This window comes from Trematomus bernacchii, unplaced genomic scaffold, assembly GCF_902827165.1.
Source record: "Trematomus bernacchii unplaced genomic scaffold, fTreBer1.1, whole genome shotgun sequence".
In the NCBI taxonomy this organism is placed as follows: Eukaryota; Metazoa; Chordata; class Actinopteri; order Perciformes; family Nototheniidae; genus Trematomus; species Trematomus bernacchii.
Genome location: NW_022987648.1, coordinates 9,970,756 through 9,985,703, shown reverse-complemented (window position 1 = coordinate 9,985,703; position 14,948 = coordinate 9,970,756). Strand labels below are relative to the sequence as shown.

At 41.7% G+C, this 14,948-nt stretch overlaps 1 protein-coding gene across 4 annotated transcripts in view; it reads right to left on the bottom strand.

Moving 5' to 3' along the window:
• Positions 1-14,948, bottom strand: part of LOC117485939 (histone deacetylase 4-like) — a 164,002-nt gene that overhangs the window by 5,985 nt on the left and 143,069 nt on the right. For all 4 annotated transcript variants that reach the window (XM_034134645.1, XM_034134647.1, XM_034134646.1 and 1 more), the window contains 4 exons: positions 10,470-10,588; positions 9,670-9,803; positions 590-674; positions 228-369 (listed from right to left, as the gene is read on the bottom strand). In XM_034134645.1, the coding sequence (XP_033990536.1) occupies positions 228-369; positions 590-674; positions 9,670-9,803; positions 10,470-10,588 (480 nt within the window). The remainder of the gene's footprint in view (positions 1-227; positions 370-589; positions 675-9,669; positions 9,804-10,469; positions 10,589-14,948) is intronic.

Below are 14,948 nucleotides of genomic sequence, written 5' to 3'. Positions count from 1 at the left end.
CTTCATATCAAAAAGGTTGCCGACCCCTGCTGTAACATAAGTCGTCTTGTTGCACTGTGATGTTGCCAGGCCACCAGCGGATGCTCGAGGAAAGGCACTGAACTAAATATCTATCTCACAGCAGGAAAGAGATGAGCTTATTTAAAAAAAGGTTGAATGACTCCTTCAAACTTGAACTAAGGATCACCAGTCATTGGGAACAACTTGAGATGGATAAGACCGTATACCTCTTTCCGATGTGTTTGTTGGCGACAGACAGTGAGGCCATAGCTGAGACGGTCTCTGCTTCGTCTGCATCACACCGAAGGGCTTCGCTCAGAGAGCAACCGAGTGTCGAGGCGGAGCGCAGCAGTGAGCGCCAGTATTTACCTACAAAAGACCGGAACAAGGTAAAACTCGGTTAGTACCGCTGTGCATCTTGGGCCACTTCACCACAGAGAGGCTCTTGAGGTTTTACATCGGGAATATAGTACTTATCATATGTACAGATACAGTCATCCATCTAAAACCTAAACCAAATATCATTCAATAAGGTCAAATCACAAAAATGATGATGAATGTTTTGTCTCGGTGTAACTAATCCACTCACTTTGTATTTCAAGAACTTTCTCCATAGAGTGGACAGCATTAGCATTCGGTCTCTGTTGAAGTAACTCGTCAGGAATGGGGTCCAACTGAAACAAACAGAAAATAAGATCAATCTATCAATCAATGAAAGAATCCATTAAGCACATTTTTGAGAATATTTAGGACACTGAAATGTAGCTGCTGCAGGGCGGACAACTTGGCACTGAACCTATACCCACTGGGAACATCAGCTGGGTGCATTACATTACTCAAGGCTTTTTTTTTTTAGATACATTGAATACAGCCAGATAAGGGTTTTTCTGAATGTGACTGACAGGTGTTCAGAAACGCTGCTCCAAATCACAGCAGGAGCCTCTCTTGAACTAACGTGGTTCCCTCCTGGTTTAAAGGATCACTTTTGGATGTGGACCACAGCCCGGTGTTGAATCACTTCGAGAGGTGGGGAACAAGCTGGAGCTGCTGACACAATAGAAAGAGAGCCTGCAGATGCACACCTCCTCCCACTCAGCGAGAGCTTTCCTACTCTTTGACACAAACTACAATATGTGCTTTGTACTGTCTCCCACTCTAAGGAAACATACAAGCGTGCACAGATGCATACACATGGGAACCTACTTGCTCAAACAAACACATGTATACTCATGCACACACTCAAACACACACATACACACACACCTCAGGGAGCAAGTCTCTGAATCTCTCCAAGCCACAATTCAGAGGAAACAGGGCTATTCCCAGATGTGCCTTTCCAACCCGGAATGATTCAATTTCCCCTTTGGCCGACTGCACATAGGACACTTTCTCATCCCATTTTGTCAAACGGGCCCATTCAGATCAACATTCTAAACACAGACGACAAGCACCCTTTTTTTGGTACTAAAGGCCCAACTGAGAAACATTTAGAGAGATACACGGATTGTAAGAAAAAAGGTTTTGGCAAGAGCATTGGGAGTAGGATGCCAGAGAGAAAAGAAAAAAGTCATCGTCGGTCGGTCTCGCTTAGCAAAGGCTGGAAGTTTCCTTAAATTAAAACAAATAGTGTGTGGGAGGGGTCAGCGGGGGCCAAGGGAAGAGGGATACTTTAATCCTGCTGTGGCACGACAGGCTACATAAGGCACACAGGAACGTACAGAGGTGCGTGCACACAGACATATATTTACATTGGGTTATTTGCTCTTTGGCAACAGAGGCACAAATCTCCATCAAGTGTCATAATTGCTAGAAGGACATGTTGCATGTAGGTGCATATTTAGTTTTGTGACTGTACATCAAACTCTCTAAGCTCAATAGTTTATCCTTGCAACTATCACTTAAACTAAACTTTTTTTCTACACATTGCTAGAGTTTTAAGCTGCTCTCAAATGCTGTTTGTTAACAGTAAATATGGTACGTTAGCCCCGACAAAGGGCCTTCTGGCTATAGCATATGGGATTATGAGAAGTCAGACATATTTGTATATGCTATTAAGAACAATAAAGTTGGAAAGACACCTGCCTGGTAGCCATTTGTCTATTTGATTGGTTTTAAGCATTCTGTTGGATGATCCACTCTCTCTCTATAAAGAACTGGAAGCGCACAGAGAATTGTCCAATTAGACTTTTCAGTGTTAGTCTGTGTGCGGCATGACAAAAGCAAAGAGGCTCCGGGCAATAAAAGGCAAGGTCCAGCAAGAGTTGTCAGAAGATGTTGACCAAGTAAATATTTGCAAGCACACACTGCTGATGAATGACCTTCTCAAGTGGATGATATAGTTCTAGTGTTTACTAACTAGGCCATTGGAAAGAATCACCCCCACACCAAGGCAACCACTTGAGTTTTTTTGGTCTGAGTGCGAAGAGCAACACTCAAGTACAAGTGGGAGCTGCCCAGAGCTGTCAGCTATGGAGATCATCTTCTAGAAACCGAAGAGGTTCAGCCAGTCCGGATTACTTCGATTGTGGCCCAGGGGGGAGAGAGCAGTACTTCTTCATCACTAGCATCCCGCAATCTCCCTGCCACTCTGGGGACCCAAACCATCAATCTTTCTGTCGAAAACTTCAACCTTCAGGCAAAAGCCGCCAACTTCCCTCCATAACCTTAGCCACTCCCAGATCAGCCCTGCCCAGCCCATACTATCCCAGCTCCCTGTCAAAGCAGGGTCAGGGGTTCTCTGGGGTTTTGTGGGGTTCACTTCAGAGCAAGGTTGGAGGGGCACAGCCTGTCAGCTTGATTGACAGCTGGGCCTCACGCTTATAAACTTTAATGGCTCTTGTCAGGGTACTCCAGGGGCCTCCACCTGGCAGGTATGACAACACACATTTGCACATAAACGCACAAGCACACATTTGTCTGCCACATCATCCATAGCGACATTTCTGTTTATTTGGGTTTGTGGTCATGGCTCTGCCTGGACTCCTGCATCTTCATTTAATCAGATGTGCTGCAGGCTTTCACAGAGAGGTTCCTTTGAAGGGAAAATTCACCACCTTTTATGTGGCTTTCCAATCAGTGTTGATGGTAAATGTAGTCGATTGAAGCAATACATTCATCAGTTCGTGCTATATTAACAGAGAAAGCTGAGTTCTCCTGAGTTGTGCTTGCAGTGCATACGTATACCAGGATGCATTGCACGCAAGCTACTGACACCCAGCTTAAAGTTATACTTAAGACGGTAATAAAGAACGTGTAGTTCAAACCCAGTATTAACCAAAAGGGGAACAGCTTTACCTCTTCACCTTACTCAACAATTCAGCTTACATTTGCAATAATTGACAATAAAACTCACTTTATGCTCAGATAAAAACAAGCTAAGTTACCAGCCCTAGTCCTCAAATGACAGCGCTGAATGCAGAAAAAATAATATATTTTGCCATTTCTAAATAGCACCCGCTGAGGAATTGATTTACTTCATTCGACTACAGTTATCATCAACACTGATTGGACATCCAAATGTGGTACATTTCCTCTTTTGAGGATGGTTTGCGGTCGCTGTGTTGATGGATTTTTCTCAGTTCTCTGTGTGACAGAGCCGTCCAACGCACATGGTCTTAGCCAACACGGAAAGCCATGAGCCAAGAGTGAGGAATGTACCCCGGTAAAAACATTCCACAGGGAGGCCAGAACCAAAACAGTTGGAAGAGGAGGAAATCCACTTGTTTAGCAAAATGAGAGGTGCACAAGGCTTCCATTGTTTACTGTTGTGTCCATGTGCATATGTTGGCAGTCACTAAAACCGGTTGATTATGTTATGCTAACTGAACAAGGTAATGATGTGTTTTGTGTGCATTCGAAAAGGGGTGTACGTTTGCCTTGTAGTCAGGGGGGCTTGGTGAAGAATAGTCAGGCCCTGAGGGGGACAGGTGAAGTCGAGCGTCTTACTGTAACTGGAGTGTAAACACACCGAGTAACCTCATTGACAGCTGGTACCAATTAGCATATTAGCCTGTTGTTTATCAAATAATTGCTAACAACCGTGGTTCGAACCGGGCCAACATCTGTTTGCGAGCAATCATCAATTAGTCCTGAGTTCAGAGTTGACTGGTGTAGCTTCCAATGCATCATTCATGAGCTATTTAACTAAAAAGACTTCACGATTACGCACTACAGAGATGGGGGTGAATAAAAGAGCTTGTAAAGTCCATTCAGCAATTTTCATCCCTCTCTTTCCCAGCTAATTTGAGCTGCTTTCAAAGGAAACCTAATGCTCATTATAGCAAAGCATGTCTTAACCTGCCAATAAAAGCACAGATATATTTCTCACACCAGCAAGCAGTAAAACACTGGAAGTAAAAGCTACACAGGAGGTGAAGAGGGTATAAGGAACACCTTTAGGATGTTTTGGCACTAGTTTATGAAGGCTCCTAAAATCTGCCTTTTTAGAATGCCACGAAACCAATCCAGTATGTTTGTTTTACGAACCATTCATATTGCCATTCGTCCAAACTGGTAGAAAAACAGCAAGACCTACTGGCATGTGCCTTATATCTTTTCGTATTTCATGCTACAGTGATGACTTCCAGACAATACAAATCCCTCAGGCAGTTTGAAACTTTATAAACAAAAGCACAGCTGAGCAGCTAATCCAGCTGTGGTCCCATGCCTCAGCCTACTCATTCGCTCCATTCAGTGAGCCAACACACACGCAAAAAACTAAAATATATCCTCTAGAAATAACTGCATCAGTGGACACATTCAAACAAGTCCAACATTCATTGGCCACCTGAATGCAATGCAAAACAACGATTGTTGTTGCTCAATCTGGTTGGTGAGGCATTGCGCTGTTTCCTATTCTGTTTCCATTTGCCATCTTAGGCCATTTGTCAGCAAATAAAAAAACACAGAAAATGGTCAGTTGTTTTATCTCCCTCCAGCTCAGTCCCTCACTGACGTTTTCCAGCTACATTCCTAGTCCATTACAGAGACCTTCGCTGAGATTGTGATAAAAACATTTGCTTCCTGCCATTTTGATCTGATCAGGGACATTTTAGCCTCTCTTTCTTTTGCTATCAGTTATCAAAGCTCAAACAAGTAAATGATCTGCCTTTGTTCAACCAGCTGAAATCACTTGCTGCCAAAAAGTCAAACGGAGCATGTCATGAGAACTCCATGTCTGTGGTTCAAGTCGACAACATCTACATTTGTGTTGTTCATCACTTTATCAAAGCCATCTTTAGCTAATGAGGCATGCTGTACAACTCTTACTTAAAGGCTTCTGTCATGATACCTTTCAATGTTTCCATTCCAGAAACCGGGAAACAATCACTTTCCCAGAATCTGAAACATCCTAGTATGGCACTTGAAAACTGTGGTTGTTGAAGTTTACTGGAGTATAGGGTGGGTGTTCAATGTAAAGAATGATGTATTCTAAGAATTGTAGTTCTGAAAATCCTAAAAAGGATTGTATTCCATACCTTTACACACTTTCACAACTTGCACATGTGCTGCTCTCAGTGCAGCTGCTTTATTACAATAGGTTCATCCCTTCCTTCTTCAAATGAGCCCTCCATCTCATTTTATTATCTGATCCCTAGGCCCAGGCTGACCCTGCTCGAAGAGGTGTGAGGGTAACCATTTTCAGATTGTGTACCAGTCAGGGGGCCGCGGGTGAGAGTTTGAGAGGGGTGTCCTGCAGAGCGGAGGCAATTGACAATCCCTGCCTCCTGCCTATTTTCGAATTTTCGGCTCCCTATGGCACCCATCGAGTGACCTCCTACCAAACCCCTGCAGAGGCCGGCGCTCTGCAGGGGTTTGAAACCCAAGAAGCAAACCCCCTGATCCACTTCATTATTTCTGCAGCAGGGCTGTGCTGTGAGTAACGAGAGAGCGTCCTTCCAACTGGAAGTCCTGAGCACAAACCTCCGTGACAGCTAAAAGCATCCGCCCTGCCCGAGTGTCCTTGAATTCCTGAATCCTTACCAGCTGTAATGGCAATGTAACTCTGAATAACTTTGAGTCATCAGTGGGCAGGTAAACAGAGTTAAGTTATTAGATTAAGCCTCAAGTTCATGCATTTCCTCTCTTATGCAAAACTTTGCTTGAGCAGAGCTGTTTGTTTTCTTTCACAGGTTTGGCACGTCATAGTGCTTTTTCTCTGTCCAGTGTCACTTGGATCATCTGTCTGATCAATTTCTTCATCTTGCACAACACGATGGACTGGTTGGTCTCAGTCACTGAGTTTTATTAATGTGATCCTCTTTATTGTTCTGTTTGTTTTGCACTCACTCCAAGATCCACATGGAACAAGGTCATGTCATTTTTTCTTGTCTTTTAACGATTCCAAGAACCCATTTATAGCTCTAGCTGTCTGCAGGACTGGAACAAGAGTTCTAGGAAGTCACAGATACCACCTTCAACAAGGCAGAAACTGATTCAGAGATAAACACATCCAGTTGCTAACTTTTCTTTCACACAAGCTTGATATGTTTGGAAGTCGGACATTTTTCATTGGATAGATCAAACTGACCACAACAACTATTCTTTCTGTGCAATGGAAGGGCGAATGCTTTCTGAATTTTTTAAGTGTAAACTTAATAAGCGCTAATGTTAGGCAATATTGAAACAAAGACAATAGCAAGACTATCAATCTTTAACCATACCGCAAAACTGTATTTTACGTTTCTACATCGATTCATCATTACAGCTTATTATGATGAGCCAACAACAAGTCCCACTTTATGCTCTGTAAAGTGTTGTATGAACATAATGAGAAGCGTATACCCTTATGCATTAGTATAACTGTCCTGCATGTCTCACTGGGCATATGCTGATGGCTTTAGCAGGTACACCTGCCATTCCAATGCAACCAGCACACAGGGTGGTTGTGGCAGGCCGTTTCCCGGGACAACATTTTTACAGTTTTTTTTAAATAAATGAAAATAATGCAATCGTGTCTTTCTGGATATTATTCAATCTTGATTTGAGGTGATTATTTGGAATTCTTGGTGTCAACTTGGTTATGATTGCTTTAATGGTTGAGCTACATATGGGGAAATATAGATCACCATTTGTTCTCATATAGATCACCATTTGTTCTCTTTACTTTATTATTATTGCTCTAAGGCAGGGGTGTCAAACTCAAATACACAGTGGGCCAGAATTAAAAAATGGGTACTAGTCGAGGGCCGGACTGGTTCAATGTTTATTGCAAAACCTATTGAAATGAACTTATTGCACATATTGAACCTGGAACTAACAAAGCTTAAATGATTGCCTATAAAAACAACATTAAACATTAAATAATCAGTTGCATTCATTTCTTATGGCTCTATCTGCAGCTTTTGCGGAGTCATTTCTTATGATTACATTTTTCCACAGGCCAACAACAGCTTCAACAAAAATATTTCCCTCAAAGAAAAAAACAAACATTCCCTGTTGTCTCAAGAAAACAAGTGCAAAAGGAAACATCCATGTAAACTCAGTGTGCTGCTCTGTGATGCTAGTTCAAGCCAGATACTAGGCATCTCATCTTGGGTGCAAGTTCATCAATGTTTGGGGTCAGGCTCTGAGCTGAGGAAATCCTCAGGATTGAGTGAAGGTGTGCGTGCAATATACCGGCGGGCCAGATCTAATAGTAATTAGAAATTATCCTGCGGGCCGAAATTAAATCCACCACGTGCCGGATTTGGCCCGCGGGCCTTGAGTTTGACATGTGTGCTCTAAGGTGTAATTTTAAAAAATGGTCTTTGAACATATCTGGGAATGTTGCATCCACATTTAGCATTTAAAGGGGACCTATCATGCAAAATGCACTTTTGTACGTCTTTTATACATGAATATGTGTCCCCGGTGTTCCAGGGAACTCACCAAGTGTCAGAAAACACAACCCTCTCTCTTTTCCTCCATACCCAAAATCTCTAAAAACGGGGCTGCAACGGATCTGATAAAAACTGATCCAGATTTGAAAAGTCAGTGACGAGGAGCTCTGCCTATATGGCCAACTCTCCACCAATCAGGGGAATGAGAGGTTGCCGTGGCATGATAACAGCATGGTAACATGACGCTCGCAACTCGGCCCCCTCCTTTGCAGGGGGGCGTGGTCAGCTGCAGTGCATGCAAAGACAGGGTGGAGGAGAGCAAAATAGAGCAAAATGAGGCATGGCTAAAATGCATGATCTGTTTGGTATTTTGAAAAAGAAAACGTATAAATATAGCTTATATAGGTATGGCCCTACAATATATCATTTAAATATAGCATGATAGGTCTCCTTTAAATTAATTTGATAGACCCTAGCGACATGTGATGACTTTTTAAAGACAAAACGTGTAATCACAGCAAACTCACTGAGGATGCATAGAGTTCCAAGCCCTCAAGCCACAGCATCTATCCCACAACAGTTTCAGACACACTCAATAAAAATAACTTGGCAAGGTTAGAAAAAGCGAGGCGAGGTACAAAACAACTTTCTCACTCTTATCTGGCTGTACGCCACAAAATAAAAGTGCATTTTTTTGTCCAGTTTTAGTGTTAAGAGATCAAATGGTTTGTGGTCAAAATAGCAACAGATTACGAGTGGACTTTGGAGACACAAGTATGCACAAATCATTCTCACAAACTCTTCTATTGCCCTTAAGCTTCATAATCTTCATACGGTACCACAATTCAGTAGTCCTGAAAATATAAGCACTGAGATATCTTGGACCCATGATAATGGAGGGAGAAAAAGAGTCTGAGCAGCCTGTCCAAAAAAGCACTCCAGCCTCTTCATTAGCTGGAAGAAAAGAGTGGGCGTTTTTGAGGAGATGCTATTCTGTTTAGCGCCATGAATCACAGAGCGCCGATGTTTGTTCTGTTCCATGGCCCAACCGACACACTCCCACAATTAACCTTCTGCCTGGAAATCCTTTCCCTCTGACGTGTTTGTGCGTGTGTCTGTCTTTGTGTAGCGTGTGTGTGTGTGTGTGTGTGTTGCGCTGACTTCCTCTCTGAGTGGAAGAGATGGTTTTGGCCCATGTAAAAGAGTACTGTTTTCTGAGATATCTAGGTAACAAGTCCATCAAATCCTTATCCTGAACCCTTAATGTGTTTGGCGGTTTAAGACATTTTCGTTGCCATCTTCTCTTAAGTGTTCATTCAGTTCTAGCGTAAGAATGAATGTGAAACATTTTAATTAGAATTGTATGCTCACTCAATGACTTGCTTCTGGAAATGTAGCCGGGAATAAAAATTAGAAGCAAGTTGAGTGACCTAAACATTTCACGCTGACAAGACAAATAAACCAGATGCTCTTCATCTGCTTGAAGCCCTGCATGTACACTTCAAAGCAATCAAACATAAAACTACACTGATGTGGCTGTTAATATTGCTTATTGATTCATTCATTTGAACTGACTTTTAAAACCACAAAGTTTCCTTGCATATCTTATAGCAGTAATTGTACAATCTAAATCATTTACAGTTTCAGGGAATTACCCACATTACAAAAGTAATATGCCTTTTTACGCAGCAGGGATTAACCAGGCCCTACATGTTTATGTTTGGAGTACTCACATCATAAACTTCAGTCCATATTTGATCTCATATGTATGTATTTGTTGAGTCTTAGTGCCTTGCTTTGGGTTATTTTGATAGAAATCTATCTCTCCTCCTCTCGGCTCTCATCTTACCTCATTGCCAAGCAGGGCAGAGACGCAGGCTTCGGAGGCATCACATATGGCTGTGAGGTCGTGACCCCCCTCCAGGGCAAGCACCAAGCGACCGCCTGCCAGAGCCATCAGCTGCCTGGTCAGGTAGCCGAAGCCTGGATGCACAGGAAATGACAGCAAATAGAGGGCAAGGAAAGAAAGGGAGGGAGAAAAAAAAGAATGAATACTGCTGTTCAAGCTCTAACTTCCTTTTTGGATATTGATCAAAGAAAAAAAGAGAAATAGGAGGCTTGAGAAAAGGAGTGACTGCATCAGAGAGAGGAAGAGAGTGAACGATGGATTTACTTGGGGCCAAAACACAAACTATAATATGAGCCAGGTTTAATTTTAATAAACGCGGCTTTGCATTTAGGCTTGGTCACAGTCTTTGATCTTTTTTCTTTCAGGAGGGGGGGAGCTTTGATATATGCATTGGGACATACTTTTTTCTCCCCTAAATTCTCCCCTTTTCCTGCAATCCTCTCTAACCACCCATATCACCCCCTTAACTACCAAGACCCCTGCTCTTATTTGAGATTTTAGACAAGCTCTTTGCTTGCATGCCAAGGTCTCAATCTGAAAGTCAGAAGGAACAAATAAACACAGGGGCTTGTGTTTGTGCGTCTGTCAGTCGTTCCTGTTAAATTGCACAGGCAAAGTGATATTAACAACATGTGTGAGACTCATGCATCAAAATTTGTATGCAAGTTATTTTAGCAAATGTGTATGTATGGCTTAGTAAACAGAGAATGATTAACAGGGTAACTGTGGTGAGCACTTACATTTGGCTGTGAGTTTGTATCCTCCCAGGGGTGGAGCGTGTCCGTCGACCGCATCAAAGCCTGAAGATACCAGAACCACGTCTGGGGCAAACTCGTTGGCAATCGGCATAACCACCGTCCTAGAGAAAAACAATGTCAACAAAATAATATATTTATAGCCGAGATTGTATAAGAGAGGTCGTATAAGCCAGGGGTTTTCAAAGTGTGGGAAGGTGAGCCTCCCCTCAGAGAACATAACACATCTTCTTTAAGGAAGATTGCTGATAGTCTTGATTTAGAAGGATGTGACTATTAAAAAGTCTTGCTGCATTTCATTAACAGATATTGTTGCAGCTGCAACTTATTTTTAATAGGCTGGCTGAATGACAAATTAACTGGGCTACATGTAGCCAAACATGAACTGATCCAAAATGTGTTGTTTAGCTTGGAATTTTAACTGCACATTTTTTTTGGAATCAAAAACTTAATAGCAGTTGTTAAGCTGCATATATGAAAATTGCTCCCAAACCCGCTCACAAGAGTTATCAAAACAACAAAGCCTATAGAGCCAAGATAAAAAATGGTGCAAGTTTAACAACCTGTCAGTCAGAGCTGAACATACAGAGAAAATCAAGGGATACAAGAAGTGAAGAGGGCAATGTCTATGGTCCTTGCCTCTTTTAGCATCACTAAGTGAAATTACCTTTAAAAGAAATGTCATCAATTTACCCTTAAACATATATTTTACTTTATATTTTATTACTATATATTTGATAATGACAACAGTCTTTCGTAAGTTTGAGGAAACAATATAGTACAAAATATTTAAGTAAAGAGGAGAAATTGAAGGATGGATTTAATTGCATGTGTGTGTATGTTAAGTGTGCACAATCATTCTGATCCTGGATAGGTGTGGTCAAAGAGTGCCATTTGTGTATAACCTTCCTATAACACACAGCTGGTAGGACATACACATAAATCCACTGAACAGTATGACTGTGTTGTGATTCACTGTAAATTGTGGTTAGAAAACAAAGTCTGGTTTATGACCCTGTTGGAAAAAACAACCATCATATGATATTTGTGTTCTACACAAGATTATAAAACGGACAAGTAAAATCAAGCAATCTGATTGGTTCTTAGCCGTGGTATACTGAGCGTATACCACGGGTAGAATTGTAAGTTACTTTTCACAACAACTCAGTATCCCTCCGCGTCTGAGAAAAACAGTATACAGTTGGGCTGAAAAGCAAACTGCTTGCAGTTTGCTTTTCAAACTGGAACAAGAAAGCAGCGGAGAAGTAACGGGGCAGAAACCCTCCTTTTTACGCAACGGTCCAGACATAGACATCAAACGGCAAAAACATATTCAGTGTGCAGTTCCTTTGGCATTAGGGCAGGGATATTTAGATACTTTCCAAGGTTTGACATAATGAATTGTGCTACTTTTAAAGCAAGCAACGATGTTTTCAAATCTGTAATCAAAAAGGTCCGCAAAAACATTTAAGATTAACTTCGACCTCCGGGGGGGGGGGTCTTACTATGGAGGAGTGGATTGAGGAGTGCCTATCTCCAGAACAAAAAGCACCTAAACGACGACATGTAGAGCTACGTGAAGAGCAGGTCGACAAACTGGAAAAGTATCACCATTCAAAAGCTTTCTGATGCGGGTCTTGAAACAAAGCAGAGAAATTATGACCGTTAGTGGCCACAGGTGCGAAAGCTCTCTCCAGAGCTACTGGAAGCCGAATCTCGGGGACCGGAGAAAGTGGAGCAATATTCTCGCCACGCAAAGCAACAGCCTAGAACAACCTCAGCCTATACAAGTAACCACGTTAGCCATGCTACTGATGCTGGACAGTTTTTCAGTGGGTGCACAATAAACGGCAACATACACATTAATGTAAATAAATAGCCAAATAATGGATCAACGCTCTCTGTCTAATATGTTCGCTAGCTGTTGTTAGTGTTGTTGCATAGCAACCACCTCGCACTATGTTTCGTGCAGAAGGCAACAGAGGGACTATTTTATTTTGAACATCATTATTTACTAATAAAAACTATTTAAATTAGAGTGTGTATTTTTCTTTCATATTGCCACACTTGGTAACCGTTTTATAAAAGCAATAGCTCACTTCAGGCCGTGGTATATGCTCATTATATCACAGCTAAGGGGGTTGTCGACCCTCCGCTTCGCGTCGGGCCAAACCACGCCCCTTAGCTGTGATATAATGAGCATATACCACGGCCTGTCGTGAGCTATTGCTTAATTAGATCACATCACATGAAATTAGACTAGCTTGACAGAACTTTCATAAAACAGTTTTAGGAGGTAGACATGACTTTTTTTTATTTTTAATGAAAGACATTAATCCAATTCTAGAAAAGGAAATATATGTATTTAAGAAAAATATATAATGACTCATGAGTAAATAGTTATAGACTTCCCAAATTGCAAAACCAGTGGTTTGCTCTGATTTGCTCAGAGGCTACACATTATTTTCCGGGGGTCTGGGATATTTGGGCGAGCAGTGTTTTGCTGAGGTCGGCGAGTGACGGAGTACCACAGGGTTCCGTCGTAGGTCCTCTGTACTTTGCCGACCTCAGGAACATGGTGATGGTTTGCCGGCTGTGGGCAAGCAGCGTGCCCTGAACTCCGGAGGCCACCGTTTTTTCCAGCCCTTTTCTACCACCAAATTATAACCCTCAACTGCACAGACCACACCCCCCGCCACAACACAACACCCATGCGTACACACAGCTGTCTGAGGGAGAGGCGGGAGGTAGTATTAGGAGCTTTTTGGTAGTCCCAGACAGAAAAGGATACACTGTGTGCGTGCGTCACTCTGTGTTAGCATGCATCTGGCAATATTTCAGAGAAAAACATCATGTAAGAAGATGAAGGAATAGGAAGGAGGAAAAACAAAGTTGAGTAACAGAGTTAAAACTACAGTATATGGAAATATAAAATAAAATAGAAACCTAGGGGGAGGAATTAAAATGAAAACATGGAATCATTCAGATTTAGTAAGTTCATGAATGAGTGGATGAAAGATTTAAAATGATACATTAACATGATTTGTTATTCCATCAGTTCAAGAGCTTTAAAAGGGAGTCAACAACACACGCTACAAAATTAAGTGAAATTAACGATCAGACTTTTTAGCTCTAGTTTCAGATTTTATCACATGTGTTGAAGGTTTCCCTCCTCTTTCTCCCTTACTCAATAACTTACATTCACACACATCCTTGGCCATTAACATTTGGTCCATAAAAGACCCCACACTAAAGGGAGTTGGCCACAGGCGTGCATCTGGGCTGACACACGGCGCATTGGGGAAACCTTGACCGCCAAGGATACTTTAACAACTGAGGTCCTCCCCTAACCCCCCTCTTTAAACTTGAACACAAACAGAGACAACTTTGGCCACGATGAGGAATCCTGCTGGTGTCATCAGTTATAGCCCCATCCCTTGGAATAACATCCTAACATTTAAGGAAATAAAAACCCACAGTAATCAATTAGCAGGCTGGCAGGAAGGGAAACTCGTGGTTTTAGTGAAGACTAAGTGTGTGAATCAGAGGGTATGTATGTGGAGATGAAAAAGCCTCTCTGTTAATTAAGGGAGGGGAGAGTTTACGAGTGAGCAAAGCTACGGGGCACCGTGAGTGAAGAGGTTGCAATCTAAACCAATGCTGGCTCTCACACCTAGATCTTTCCGTGAGTGGAATTACTTTGGAAAGCATGGATTGTAAACTTTTTGTTTAGTATTGTTTGGTTTACTTAGCAACAGGTGCATGTATCAGTATCAGCTGAGGAGTCGCAGTCATGAAGCAGTTTAAAATCGTGAAAATCCTTAAAGCAGGGCCCGAAAAACACTTGGGTCCTATAATTTTCAGCTTCCCAAGCATGACATCATCAGGCTCATCTTCTTAGACTTTAAAGCATCTGCCAAATTACTTTAAAATTATATTTAGACTGTAATGACAGACAATAATTAGGATGAGTTTCATCGAAACTAAATCTGTGTCACAAGTGCATAGACATAAAAAGTAATTCTAACCACCAAAAAGGCACTGTTGCTGTTCTGGAAATCAACTAATCCTAAATGTGCTTCTGCTTGGCCCATTGCAATAATGTTTATTTCTAAAACTAGAAAACATTTAATTTAAAATGTCTGTTATACCACTCTACTTGAAATAGGAACCTTTCTTGTCCTAGTTCTAGAGCCTTGGATAACACGGGAAAGCATTTGATTGTAGTTGGGGATTTGTTTATTGATAACCTTATAGGATAGCTATTGCATTGTAACTGAGTGTATTCTGAAACATCTAAGGTTTAATGAAATGTATATGTGGGCTTGTGACCTGAAAGAATTTAAGGCTGAACAAATATGCATGTTTACTTGTGTATTGTTGTTCATGTTCATATTAGTATTTTGTGCCTCTCCTGTGACATGTTTCAATGCTTTAATGTTCAAAAAGCTCTTTATTTTCTCA